The 14,668-nt window shown below is 44.4% G+C and overlaps 1 protein-coding gene across 2 annotated transcripts in view; it reads right to left on the bottom strand.

The window, feature by feature from the left end:
• DIXDC1 (DIX domain containing 1) overlaps positions 1-14,668 on the bottom strand; it is a 101,401-nt gene that overhangs the window by 33,539 nt on the left and 53,194 nt on the right. The window contains exons 1-6 of one of the 2 annotated variants that reach the window (XM_011976981.1): positions 14,054-14,536; positions 11,008-11,120; positions 9,377-9,525; positions 6,112-6,201; positions 4,197-4,250; positions 2,090-2,140 (exon numbers count right to left, since the gene is read on the bottom strand). In XM_011976981.1, coding sequence (XP_011832371.1) covers positions 2,090-2,140; positions 4,197-4,250; positions 6,112-6,201; positions 9,377-9,525; positions 11,008-11,120; positions 14,054-14,076 — 480 coding nt within the window. In that variant the 5' untranslated portion in view covers positions 14,077-14,536. Of the gene's footprint in view, positions 1-2,089; positions 2,141-4,196; positions 4,251-6,111; positions 6,202-9,376; positions 9,526-11,007; positions 11,121-14,053; positions 14,537-14,668 lie in introns of those variants that run through there. The other variant, XM_011976980.1, reaches the window with a different exon arrangement.

Genomic DNA, 14,668 nt, shown 5'->3' with positions numbered 1-14,668 from the left:
AGTCTAAGATACCCTTGGCATCAGTAGTTCAAAGGAATATTTCCCAAAATGTGCTCCATGGGACATTAATGTGCCACATGACATTACATGGAAGAAAAGACACTCCTGTGGTTATTAATTCTAAATCATTTTTAGGCCAACCTCTTTATGACAGACCTTTTCAGATCCTTTATATGTTATTATTCACAGTGAGTCTTCAAGACTGCAGAGCATTTCTCAAATTTATCTGACCATGGAACACATTTGTTTTTTAAAGTGTTTCAAAAGTACTAAGCCTACAAAATATACTTTGGAAAATGTTGCTGAGTGATAACTCTAGTCTAGCCCATCAATGGATGTGCAAGGAAGAGGGGAAAAGCAGCAACATAAAAACATCCTCTTCTACTTCTAGGTTTTATTCCACAGATATACTCCCATTTGGGTGAAATAACATATATTCAGACTGGACATGGTGGCTCACGCCTGTAATCCCAGCACTTTGGGAGGCCAAGGCGTGCGGATCACGAGGTTAGGAGTTCGAGACCAGCCTGGCCAATATGGTGAAATCCTGTCTCTACTAAAAATACAAAAATTAGCTGGGCGTGGTGGCACACGCCTGTAATCCCAGCTACTTGGGAGGCTGAGGCAGGAGAATTGCTTGAACCTGGGAGGCAGAGGTTGCAGGGAACCGAGATCATGCCATTGCACTTCAGCTCTGGGCAACAGAGCAAGACTTCATCTCGGAAAAAACAAAACAACTAATATTCAAGGCTGTTAGACCATTGTTTATATTAGCAAAAACTAGAAATTTTCATATATAATAAATTATTTAGCATATATATGTATGTATACAGTGAAAAACAATGGAATATGATACAGCCATAAAAAAAGACCTAGGAAAGTCTTTAGGTACTACTGACATAGAATGAGCTCGAAGATATACTACTAAGTGAAAAAAAGCAAGGTGTCAAGTTGTATTTCTAGTATACTACTATTTGGGTAAAACCGTGGGGGAAAACGATACACACACATATGTGCTGATAACTGTTAAGATGCATCTAAGAGGTCGGGCGTGGTGGCTCACACCTGTAATCCCAGCACTTTGAGAGGCTGAGGCGGGTGGATCACCTGAGGTCAGGAGCTCAAGACCAGCCTGGCCAACATGCTAAAACCCAGTCTCTATTCAAAATACAAAAAGTAGCTGGGTGTGATGGTGCACACCTGTAATCCCAGCTACTTGGGAGGCTGAGGCAGGAGAGTCACTTGAACCCGGGAGGCGGAGATTGCAGTGAGCCAAGATCGCGCCACTGCACTCCAGCCTGGGCGACAGAGTGAGAGTCCATGTCAAGATTTAAAAAAAAATAAATAAAAAAAGATACCTCTAGGAAAGAGAACTAGGTGACTGAGGGGACAGCTGGCAGGCAGACTTCTCATGGTTTATCTTTTTATACCTTTAAAATTATTTGAATGTTAGTTAATTATTCAAAAACAAAGTAAATAACAATTTTTTAAAGGATATTCTTTTTTTTTTTCTTTTTTTTTGAGACGGAGTCTCGCCTTGTCACCTAGGCTGGAGTGCAATGGAGTGATCTCAGCTCACTGCAACCTCCTCCACCTGGATTCAAGTGATTCTCCTGCCCCAGCCTCCCAAGTAGCTGGGATTACAGGTGCTGCCACCACGCACAACTAATTTTTTTGTATTTTTAGTAGAGACGGGGTTTCACCATGTTGGCCAGGCTGGTCTCGAACTCCTGACCTCGTGATCTGCCCGCCTCGGCCTTCCAAAGTGCTGGGATTACAGGCATGAGCCACAGCGCCTGGCCCTAAAGGACATTCTTTCACATTGAAGAGGGTTCTTTTACATATAGAGACAATCAAGGTGGCACAGATGGAAATGGCAGCACCGTGAATCATAACCACTAGAAATAAGCCTCAGCAAATCAAAGGTATATTCCTCGACATGTCTCACTTCCCTCCCACAAAGCCCTTTCTTTACCAATAGCACAGAGCTACTAAAGGTCCACAGAAAATTCCACCTCTCACCACTCACCAGCAGACTACTTTACATTGCAGAGACTTTATTTAAAGAATTAAATGTCTTCTTTTTTACCTTTATCCCCTGTAAGTTTCTGGCTTCTTGTTTACATTTCAGCAGCTCCTTCTGCAAACCAAATATAGTTAGATCAGATGGTGACATCTGGGTTGCTTCAGACTGCATTACCTCATTCTGTCGGCAAGAGGACAAAACCCAGTTGATCATTCCATGAAAAATTAACCCTCTACTAAGGCAGACAACAGCTCTGGTCCAGTGAGCAGTACAGGCTGATCCACAGAAACAAGAAGAGAACCATTCTGCTCTTCTCTGTTGGCACCCAGGCTCAACTGCTCAGGTAGAGAAGAGTTGCCAAGAAAGAAGATACCCCATCATTCCCACAGGCTCTCATTTCTATATTTAGCAATCTTCACCAACAGGAAAACCTAATTATAATAATCTAAATCCCTCTCACTAAATATATGATATCTAAATATGCCTACCCCCAATGTCATTAAATAATTATATCTATTCTTAATGTTCAGCAAAGGGTTGGAGTGTTTCTTTGTGAGTCAAACAAAAACACATTTCAACTAATAATGAAATACTGAGTAATTAACATTCCCTTACAATAGATAAAATATATGTACACGATTGTCACTAGGAAATAGATTTTAGAAGGGGAACAACCATAACCCAGACTCCGATCTCTTCTCTTCCTATTGTATCACATCAAAAGTTTGCAATTAACATATCTAAAATGGGGATCTGTAACTTGGACTCCACAGATAGGCTCAAAAGTTGCTCTATTAGGCTGGGAACAGTGGTTCATGCCTATATCCCAGCACTTTGAGAGGCCAAGATGGGAGAATCACTGGAGTCCAGGAGTTCAAGACCAGCCTAGGCAACAAGGCGAGAGCAATCTATACAAAAAACACAAAAATTAGCCAGGCATGGTGGTGCATTCCTGAAGCCCCAGCTACTAGGGAGGCTGAGGTGGGAGGATCGCTTGAGGCTGGGAGGTCGAAGCTGCAGCTAGCCATGATCATGCCATGGCATTCAGCCTAGGTGACAGAGTGAGACTCTGTCTCAAAAAACAAACAAACAAAACAAAACAAATAAATAAAAGTTGCTCTATTAAAAATTCATGTTGGCCAGGCACGGTGGCTCACACCTATAATCCCAACACTTTGGGAGGCCAAGGCAGGCAGACCACAAGGTCAGCAGTTCGAGACAAGCCTGACCAACATAGTGAAACCCCATCTCTACTAAAAATACAAAAATTAACCGGGTATGGTGGCGGGCACCTGTAGTCCCAGCTACTTGGGAGGTTGAGGCAGGAGAATTGTTTGAACCTGGGAGGCGGAGGTTGCAGTGAGCTGAGACCGCACCATTGCACTCCAGCCTGGGTGACAGAGCCAGACTGTCTCCAAAAAAAAAATTCATGTCTATGAGTATGAATGCAAACATACATGCATACTTGCAGGGAGAGGGTTAATGGCTTTAGTCATATACTTATGACTGAAAGAAAAGCTAGGAATCACTAACCTAAAATAATTCTGAGAAGTATTTATAAAAAAAGACTGTACTGGTATTAGATACACTTTTTTTTCTTTTAATTAAAGAATAATAACCATGAAATATTTCAAACATACAGAATGGTACAACCAATGACACTGAAATTCTATTACCTACCACCAGGATTAAAAAGGTATTACCTTCCTGACATATTTGGGATGTATCTCTCTCTTTTAAGAAAAGACATAATACAGATACAGGGAAGATTCTAATTCTGAAATCCCTTTCCCTCTTGAAGTTGTGTAACATTCCCATAATGGTTTTTTGTTTTGTTTTGTTTTTTAGATGGAGTCTCGCTTTGTTGCCCAGGCTGGGGTGCAGTGGCACGATCTTTGCTCACTGCAACCTCCTCCTCCCGGGTTCAAGCAATTCTCCTGCCTCAGCCTCCCGAGTAGCTGGGACTACAGATGTGTGCCAGCACGCCCGGCTGATTTTTTGTATTTTTAGTAGAGACAGGGTTTTGCCATGTTAGCCAAGATGGTCTCGATCTCCTGACCTTGTGATCTGCCCACCTCAGCCTCCTGAAGTGCTGGGATTACAGGCGTGAGCCACCGCGCCCGGCCCCCATAATGTTTTTAAGGGGTAAAATATGTATGTCTTGATATACCTTTAAGTCCTGATTCTCCTCCATACTCTGATCCAGACGACTTTGGATTATAATCTGAATATAAGACAAAAAGAGATAGCTAAACACCTATGCTGTGAAGTTCACAGGCCACTCATTCAACAAATATTTATTGAGCACTACTAGATGCCAGCTCTGTACTGTGGATACAAAGAAGAACCGGAAACAGTTCCTGCTCTCTGATGGAAGCATATGCACCAAGTAGCAGGTAGATCTATGTGGATAAAGCTTAAAATAAGTATGGGTGGGCCAGGCGTGGTGGCTCACATCTGTAATCCCAGCACTTTGGGAGGCCGAGGCAGGCAGATCACTTGAGGTTAGGTGTTCGAGACCAGCCTGGCCAACATGGTGAAACCCCACCTCTATTAGAAATACAAAAATTAGCCAGGTGTGGTGGTATGCACCTGTAATCCCAGCTACTTGGGAGGCCAAGGCAGGAGAATCACTTGAACCCAGGAGGCAGAGGTTGCAGTGAGCCAAGATCGTGCCACTGCACTCCAGCTTGGGCAACAGAGCAAGACTATCTCAAAAAAAAAAAAAAAAAAAAAGAAGAGGAAGTATGGGGTGGGGTTTGGGTGCAGGGGAGGGGGTGGGGTAAAGGGAAGAAGAAATGGCAAGAGATGAAGTTGGAGAGAAATATCAGGGCCAGATCATGAAAGGCCAGTGAGGGCAATGGGGAATCAATGAAAAGTTTTATGCAGAAGGGTGACAAAATGAAGTATGTCTTTAAGGCAAATTATTCTTTTTTTTTTTTTTTTTTTTGAGACGGAGTCTCGCTCTGTCACCCAGGCTGGAGTGCAGTGGCCGGATCTCAGCTCACTGCAAGCTCCGCCTCCTGGGTTCACGCCATTCTCCTGCCTCAGCCTCCCGAGTAGCTGGGACTACAGGTGCCCGCCACCTCGCCCGGCTAGTTTTTTGTATTTTTTAGTAGAGACAGGGTTTCACCGGCTTAGCCAGGATGGTCTCAATCTCCTGACCTCGTGATCCGCCCGTCTCTGCCTCCCAAAGTGCTGGGATTACAGGCTTGAGCCACCACGCCCGGCCAAGGCAAATTATTCTTGCTGTTTTACAAAAAATGAATTAGAGGAAGACAGGAGAGGAATCAGGTAAACCAGTTAGAAGGTTGCTAGAATACTGGATGGAGGCTTGATTTTTAAGTGGCTGTGAGAATGGAGAAAACTGGATAAAGAAATTAGAAATGTAAACTGGTAAAACCTGGTGACTGACTGATGTAGAGGAAAAGTATTAAAAGATAATATCCAGATTTCTATTTGGTGCATTTCGGTATCCAAAACAGATATCCAAAAGGACAAGTAGCTTTGGTGGTTGGGCAGAGGACAGAAAAACTTTAATTTAGGACTCACTGAAATTGGGATGCTTATGGGACTTACAAGTGGAGATAATAAGTAGGCAGTTGCATATTGCATACACACATCTAGAACTCCATAGCGAGGGCTGAGCTGGAAATAAATACGTGAGAAGCAAGACGGAAGTGAGTGAAGAACGGGAGGCAGATACTACTGCCCAGGTGAATGTTTAAGACACATGAGGGCCTAGACTGGAATGCTGAGGAACACTAACATTAAAGGCACAAGCAGAAGAAGAGAAGCTTCAAAGAGAACTTGAATGTAAACTCCGTAAGAGTCGGGTCTTAGGTCTGTTTTGTTGCTACCATATCTCCAGCATGTTGAAATAGGGTCTGGCATATAGTCAGCACTCAATAAATATTTTTTTATTAAATGAATGAAGAAGGAAACAATGTTCAAAAATGTAGGAGGAAAACCAGAACTGGTCAAGGAAGACAGCATTTCAAGAAGACATGAACAGCAGTGTCAAATGCTAAACACAAGTCAAATACATACAAATTTAGTGTCCAGTCACAAAAGATGGAGCTCACCAGTTGTTCCTCGGGATTGACACCTGGTTCACAGAAGGCCAAGGGCCTCTCCTGTTCATCTTCAGGTAAGGATCCGTTGAGCAATAAGGCCTAAATAACCGCAAAGGCAGAACGAAACTTAACTCTCCTTCAGATGACTTAGTGCAGAGTTGAGCCTGGTAAGCTCACCCCTAGTTAAAATCACAACTCAGCTTCCTCAAGAAATTTCATCGGTAATTTTTGCTCCTTAGATACTTCCCATTGCTCACCCTGGGACTAGTTCCTTTCATCAGGTCCATGCTCTGGCTCTTTCAGCTCTCTGGACACCTGACTGCTCGCTTCAAGGTGCCTTGGCCCCAGAAGAAAATCTAAAAACCTTTCTTTCAAAAGAGACACAACACATTTCAAACTGGAGCTGCTCAAACTCAATTTTACCAGGGAGAAAATGATCTAAAAGCAGTGTAGAATCATCACGGCTTAGAAATGAGTATTATAATGAATTATTTGGAATCCATTTGGAGCACTCACTCGGGTTTGTTTGATTTTTGTTTGTTTTACTGATTCTGCATTTTTACTCCCTAAAGCAACCTGTATAGAACAAGAAGGAAAACACATTTGCAGAGAGATGTCCTCATTCATTTCAGCTCCTGACCCAGGCGGTTTTCATTAGAATATAAGTAGGTGGAATGGGGAGGCAGATTTACCATGAAGCTAAGAAAGCTCCAGCTGTAGGACCCCACATACATTGCCTCTCCCAAGGTCCTATACCAAATAATAATATAATAATAATAATAATTATTATTATTATTATTATATTTGGAGACAGAGTCTCACTTTGTCACCCATGCTGGAGTGCAGTGGCCCAATTTTGGCTCACTGCAATCCAGGGTTCAAGCTATTCTCATGTCTTAGCCTCCCGAGTAGCTGGGATTAGAGGCATGCGCCACCACATCCGGCTAATTTTTGTATTTTTGGTAAAGACAAAGGTTTCGCCATATTGCCCAGGCTGGTCTCAAACCTGTGAGCTTCAGCAATCCACCCGCCTTGGCCTCCCAAAGTGCTGGGATTACAGGCGTGACCCACCATGCCTGGCCTATTCCTAATTATTATATTCATAATTTTGTAATCTTATTCTTCAAGAAGCCCCCCTGCACACACACAAAGTATATATTTTAGGACTTGCAAAACTTGGATCTGTCCCTGCAGGTGAGTATCTATCAGATCAGTGAAAGACTGAAAAATGTGACCCCATTTTATATCTGAAACAATTCTGTCTTGATTCAAAAGAGATGAGTTACAGAAGCTGTTTCCTATTTCAATAAACAACACAAATTCAGGTGGGCGAGGTGGCTCACACCTGTAATCCTAGAACTTTGGGAGGCCAAGGCGGAAGGATCCCTTGACCGTAGGAGTTTGAGATCAGCCTGGGCAACATAGTGGGACCGTCTCTACAAAAAATTAAAAAATTAGTTGAGCATGATGGCGCATGCATGTGGTCCCAACTACTCAAGAGGCTGAGGTGGGAGAATCACTTGAGCCCAGGAGACCAAGGCTGCAGTGAGCCATGATCATGCCACTGCACTCCAGCCTGGGCAACAGAGCGAGACTCCGTCTCAAAAATAAATAAATAAATAAAATCCAGCCAGTGGCTGATCTGCCAAATGCTAATAATAAAATTTGAGTAAGTCAAATGAATTTGGCTATCTCATGTGTCATGGCAACAGGTACAGACACGTGTCATGGCAACAGGTACAAGAAGCCACAGGGCCGCAGGGAGCCAAGGGAGTTCAACATTATGGAAATATCAACGATAATGGCAAAACTGTTCAAAGGGTTCTAACTAAGGAATACTAATAAGTCAGAAATCTTGGATGTGGCTTAGCATGCAACTTGTTAATCACTGAAAAGAGTTAAGAAGCCCAGTGGATGCTGTGAGCCCTTTTGTATTCTACAATGGAACTGAATTCTCATTGTGATCATGTGGCTGTGAATTAAAACTCTTCTGTTTGCAGGGAATATTAAGATGCTGACTTTCTGCCTGTCAGTTCTCTTCTTTTTCTGTCTAATCTGCCACCAAATTTCTCCCAGACTAAGAAATGCAAACAAACTTTGAGCCAAACTGATGAATATCTATGTTCATATAATGCAAATCATCCTGGGAACAACCTGGTTGGGTATAATCTCGAAGTTCTCCATGACATACTTCCTATGCAAGCAAAACACACACAAAAACATTCCATTAACGTATTCGTTAATGGAGTGGCAGAAAAGAGATCTAAAAGGTCTCATAAGCCAGCCATTTTAAAAATACAGAGCAAATGAAGTTTGGGAATGTTTATGCAGGAAACATTCCTCCCACACTTCTCAGTTCCTGGGGCATACATTATGCAAATTGCTTTACCATAGCACCAATCTCCTTTTTTCTTTAGGAACCCTTTGTGTCCCCACCCCGTTGCAGGCTAGCTGGGAGCACGCCCTCCACCGCCTGGCGGCTGCCAGAGCCACACACATAATGTGGGCTTTGTTTATGTGTCCATAAATATTTGACAATTCAGAAGCACTGCAGTTCCCAGCACAAACAGAAAGGAATATTCCTAGGCAATTTCAGGGTCATCAGCACACTATAAGGACTCCCCCAAACAGAGACAGACACACAAAGACAGGAATGAGGGGGTCACTCAGGGTGGGAACTATGTCAAGTGGGTCAGTCCCTGGGGTAGATTTGCCAAGCTGGCACCTACAGGTATAGGAAAAGCTGAAGGGCTTTTGTTGCTCAAAAAAAACTTCTTCTACCTGACCATTATGCCTTGGCATCCATTTGCACATGTATTAGGAGTGAGCTAAATCCCTTAGCTAAACTCAAATGGAAACCTGGCAGCATTACTGGCTCTTACACTCTTCCTGCTACAGAATTCCTAGAAGAAAATTCCTGACTATTCACAGTGCTATTCTTTGGTGAAAGCTGCAATTGCAGGTCGACAGCCACATACTGCGTAGAAGCCTACTTATGTAGCAGAGCGTCAACAATAAGGACTTGATAGGGATCAGTAATGGCTCCTGGGCTTGCTGAAATCTTAAGCACTCTGCTATGAACAGCAGCCCACAAAGTCCATTTAAAGTACTCAAATATAAGGAATTTCCTGCTCTTTCTGTACTACTCCCTATATCTAAACTCCTCACTCAGTTCTGACCTCCTACAAAACTAAAATCAGTTTATTTTCAATTGATAATAGTGACTTAATAATCAATTGGTATAACAAGGGCAAACTACAAGGGCAAGAGCTACCTGTAGTCCTGATATCATTTTCTTTGCTTCTTCCATTTCTTTTTCTAAATATTCTTGTTGTTCCAACAGCTGTTCTTCCCATGAGGTCTCCAGATAGGTTCCAGGGCTCCCTGGCCGCCAGTCTCGAGATAATGGAGACTCTGTCTCCTCTACAAAATGAAAAGAGGGAAAACAGTTCATGTTGAAGAAAACTGATTTCCGGCAGAAAGCGTTCACAGGGTAGCGTTCACAGGTTCAGGTCACCTGCGTTCTGAACCTGTTCTCACAGCACAGACTGGACTCTCCACCAGGTGGGGTTGTGAGGCATAAAGAACTGGCTATGAGCTCAGGCCTCAGGCTCACTTGGTGCTAGAACAATCTATCCTCTTTTAAAACACTTAGGAAGTAGAAGATTTCCTCCATGGGAGCCTTGGTATGCGCCACACAGACTTTACCCTTGATTCTTAGAACTGGCATTCCAAGAGCCTGATTTTTGCCAGGTACAAAGAGAGGAGCTGTCAGATGCAATGAAAACAAAATCTTACTGGTTACTCTGAAGGTTTAGTGGGGAGACCTCAATTCAATATTCCTTTGACCACTCGGTCATAACTGGACCACTTTCATACAGAATACTGTGTGAGTCACACAGCAAACAAACCAATAAAAACAAACCTGCACAAACTGTTTAGCATCACGTTTATTTTCCTAGCTTTAAGGTCTCTTTGCTCTGGTTTCCTTGTCTATTTTATATGATCTAATTGTATGTACAGCCATTTAAAATGCATATTCTAGAATTCAGAAAGGCATAAACTCTTTCAGTGAGTTTCTTCATTCATGAGACGAGTATAATAACCCCTCTGGGTTGCCATGAGGATTAAATGAGGTAACTCATGTGCAGAGCCGGCTGGTGCCTGGCCGAGAGGAGCACTCAATAAATGCTCTCCCTCTCTCTCTAAGGCCTCAGGAGTTTTGACTCAGTAACATGACTGACTCTTTGGTACTAATGCCAGGGTTAGATGGGGAGCAGAATACAGAATAATTCAATTACAGTTTTTCTTCTGAGGGCCTCTGTTTCATTACAACTCTTGTGAGTAAATAAAATTCTAAGTCTTGCACTTTGCTTCTTACATGTTTCTCTCTCTATGCAAGAAAAAAAAGAGCAACTGAGACAGAGTATGTAAGTCTAAACAAAGGGAACTGTTTGTGGTCCTTTCTGTAGCTTCATACCAAGCCTGATACAGACCTGCTCTCTACTCTCTGTGTCCTCACAGACACCTCAGCTCATACAATATACTTCTGGTCCCAATTTAAGTTATGTAAGTCCTGCAATTATTCGTGTAAGATAGGAATAATAAAAATGTTTACTCGAGTAAGGCTTTTGACTGCCCCAAAGTCATTTCCTAAATCATAGGCAGCCAGCTGAGAAAGGGCCTGTCTATGCTGCTGCAAGATTTTCGACAGCTAGGACACCAGAAATTACATTCTGCAAGAGGATAACCACATTAATTGACTCAAAGTCATTAGAGCCCTCTAGCGCTGACCCTGCACAGGGTCAGATGGGGAAGGCCAAGGAGCTTATTGGTGGTCAGGACCTCTAAATTCTTCAAGCTGGCTGTTCCTTGAACCAACCCAGGCAGGCGTAGAGATAGTACCTGTTCTGGTCTCTATTCCTTCAGAGGGAATAATCACAAAATCTGCCTTCTCTTCTGACTGGGTTATAATGGACTCACTCTTGGCACTGTGGATTGGACTGGGTGAAGTCAGGCTGTGATTGAAGAAAAAGGAAGAAAAATGATTATTATGAGGAGTTGTTCAGAAAGCAGCTTTCATAATTTATTCCTGAGAACAGGGACATGTTCTTATTCATCTTACTCCTCCATGGCTAACACAGTACTTGGCCCACAGAAAATAAAATATTTAATGATTAATCTTTTGAATGAATGAAATTAATATTGAATAAAGGAATGACCCAGTCCTATAAAGTCTTTTCCACAACAAGGATGCCTTTAAGCCTAATTCATTGAGAAGAGATTTACCAAAATGATGGGTAATCTAGCATTCAAGTTTTGTTTTGTTTTACCTCCCACCACCTCTGCCATCACCATCCCTGGGCCCACGTTCAAAGACTGATGCCAGTCTGTGTCTAGTAGCTTTTGGAGCTAGAAGGAAATTTTATTTCCAATACACTGATCTCTCACAGATACAGGCACTACCAGCCAAGTTATCATGGCAGATCAGCTCTGAGCTGATTACAAAGGAGAGTACAGGGTGGGGGTGGTTTAAGGGGAAAAGTTGCTGGAGAGCGTACGTTGCCAGGCTGGGCAGAGGAGCAGTTATATATCAATAACTGAGCTAGAGCATGACAAGGGGAAGATAATATGTCAAAAGGGGAAATACCTGCTAGGGATAGTGGAGTAAGGGTTTACTTGATTTATTCCTATCAAAGAGTTATTTATATTTCTGACACAACACTTTCAAATTGTTCTCAGAATCTTCTCAACAATTCTTAAGGTTTTGTTTTGTTTTATTTTTTTCAGACACGGTCTCACTCTGTTGCCCAAGTTGGAGTGCAGTGGCTCCATTATAACTCATGGCAGCCTCAAGCTCCTGGGCTTGAGCAAATCTGTCTCAGCCTCCCGAGCAGCTAGGACTATAGGTGCACATGATGCCCAGCTAATTTTCAAATTATTTTGTAGAGACAAGGTCTCCCCATGTTACCCAGGCTGGTTTCGAACTCCTGGGCTCAAGTGATCCTCTCTCCTCAGTCTCTGTACTGGGATTACAGGCATGGGCCACCATACCTGGCCCTTAAGTTCTGATATAACTACTAGCCTTGGAAGGAACTATGCAGATTTTCAGGGAAGTGGAATTGTAAATCTCCAAAAAAACAGCAAATCTACAAGACAAGATGGGACTGTGAGGCTGGTGCTTCCATGTGACAGGGAAAACGAGTCTCGAGCCATTTCTCTTTGCACTGCACCTTGAGAACATCAGCAATGAAACAATCTCAGGGGCTGAGGGGTCTCCTGGCCCAGCCCCCTCTCAGGAATTCTTTCCAAATCTATCACCCAGACAACAGTGAAAGTGGCTAGGATTCACTGACCCACTTAATGTGCCCCTGAAGTCTCCCAGGCAAATCCTCACAACCACTATCACGAGTTAACATTTTGTCTTCCTAGAATCCAGTAAAAACAAGAGCCAGGCACGGTGGAGGTAGCCAGGCACTTCAAAAGCGGTGAGGCAGCCTGAGGACTAGTGTCTCATCCTCCTCATTGCCCATATTTTAAGGGCTTTGGTGGGAATGACCTCAACTAGAAATATATTCTCTTCCTTCTTAGAACTACAGAAAACATTTTAAAGCTTTTAAATTGAAATGCCAAATTAAAGAAAGTTGCTTAACCATTATCTATAGATCTATAACCCAAACAGGCAGAAGGGGTAGGGAGTGGCAAGAAGTGATATTCCAAAATAGCAACTGCTTTCTAGAACTTTCTTATTCATCTTTCACTGCTTAGGCAATCTTGACTTCCAGGCCAACATGAATTCGCTGCTTGAAAAGCTCTCATCCAAGGGTACTATGTCATTCACAAGGAGAGTAGATTTGTGCCTGCTCAGGCCTCAGCATTTACCTTCTTAGAGAAATGGGGATCCAAGCATAGAAAGCGGCCTGCAAGAGCTGCTCACCTTTGAGAAACAAGAAAGCAACACTTTCTCATCTGACAAGGTGCTATGGATGGCATGTTCCACCCTCCGCCTTTGCTGGACCACAGCACGTGTGAGACAAAGTCAAGGAGGAGGGTGCAGTGTGAACCCAGGATGCTAGAAAACTGCTTTCCTAAAAGCACAGACGCATGCTCAGCTCCTTCTCCCTCCTAAGAGAGTTATCTCCCATATAAGGGCAGAAGGAGGCGGATGTCTGGATATCCAACCCCGCTGGGGGAGTGGCAGAGCAGCCAAAGGAAAACAACATTTCTCTTTCTTGAATTGAGGCTGCCAATGTGAGGCCACCGAGAGGTGAGACCATGAAACTCGATGGCCAAGTGGAGAGATAAAGGACCTCAGGCAGGAAACTCCCGAGGCACATGTCAGAGCAGGCACCCTGCTGCCTCCCTAAGAAGTACCTCATAGACAAGGAATATGCATTGAATCCTCTGCCCCAGGTCAGAGAAAATATTTTAATGCTAATTAATTATGTATATGACAGGCTCCTCCCTGATTAGCTTAAAAGTTCTATTTTATAAACAAATAATCCCCTATTTAGCATCATAATCCTCTCTGAGGTCAGAGAATGACTGATAGGTCTGGGATGATACATTTCTTAATTCCCACAGGTCTAATAGCTCTTCTATCTTAATTTACCAGACAAGCAATCCTGCAGCAAAGATACTTCCAAATCCTACTCAAATTAATTTTTTTAAACGGATAATAGGCAATAAGGAAGAGTCCTATATCCTCATGAAGTGCCCTCCCCCACCAAAGACCCTGGCAGGGGCTAGGGCTACTCCTCCTGCCCCCATGCTGGCTCCACTTCCTAAGCCCACCCACCGTATTTTATAGTGATAACCCCTGGTCAGCAGTCGATCCTCCCAACATAGTGCTCCCACCACCCCGCCTGTCTCTGGCCAAAAGCATCCTCCAGCCCTGCCCCTGCTCCCACCCTGGCCACCCACTTCCAAAGCCAGAGTGGCTTCAGCTCACCATTTGACTTGCGTCCCTCCCATGGTCCCCCTCCTGCCTCGGGCTTCAGCAAGCCTGCGTCCCCAGGTGAAGTGGGAGGCTGAGAGTCACATCGCTCCCAAATTCAGGCATGTCTCCCCGCGCTGGGGCTGGAAAACGCCTCCACGGGAAGGCCAGCTAGCAGAGCTACTGGCCCGGCTCGCGGGAGAAAGTGGGAACGGTGGCGGCGGCGTCTCAGCCCCAGCGACGGGGATGCTCCAGGCTCTGAAGCGCGCTGTCCCGGCCGCTCAGACTGTGCCGCAGCCCGGCCCCGGCGGAAGCTGCCTCCACTCGCAGGCTGCCGGCCCCTGGCCGCTGCATCTTAGCCTCCGCGGACGCTCGGCGCCGGGCATCCCCCCTGGTGGGGGCATCTCAACCCATCTCCCACTGGGAGGGAGGCTCCCGGCAGCGCAGGCTGCGCCTCGAGTCCCCAGCGGCGATCCCGCTCCGCGCCACCTTCCGGATCCCTTCCTGCCCCTCCCTCTGCTCCCTCGCCGGGCTGTCACAAGCGGCGAGGCAGCCGGGCTCCGACCCAAGCCAGCTCCACTGGCCAACCGTCCTCAACCCCTGGACGGAGGTTGAGGGTGCGGGCCAGGG

This window comes from Mandrillus leucophaeus, unplaced genomic scaffold (genome assembly GCF_000951045.1).
Source record: "Mandrillus leucophaeus isolate KB7577 unplaced genomic scaffold, Mleu.le_1.0 Scaffold172, whole genome shotgun sequence".
In the NCBI taxonomy this organism is placed as follows: domain Eukaryota; kingdom Metazoa; phylum Chordata; class Mammalia; order Primates; family Cercopithecidae; genus Mandrillus; species Mandrillus leucophaeus.
This window is presented reverse-complemented; position numbering and strand designations above follow the sequence as displayed.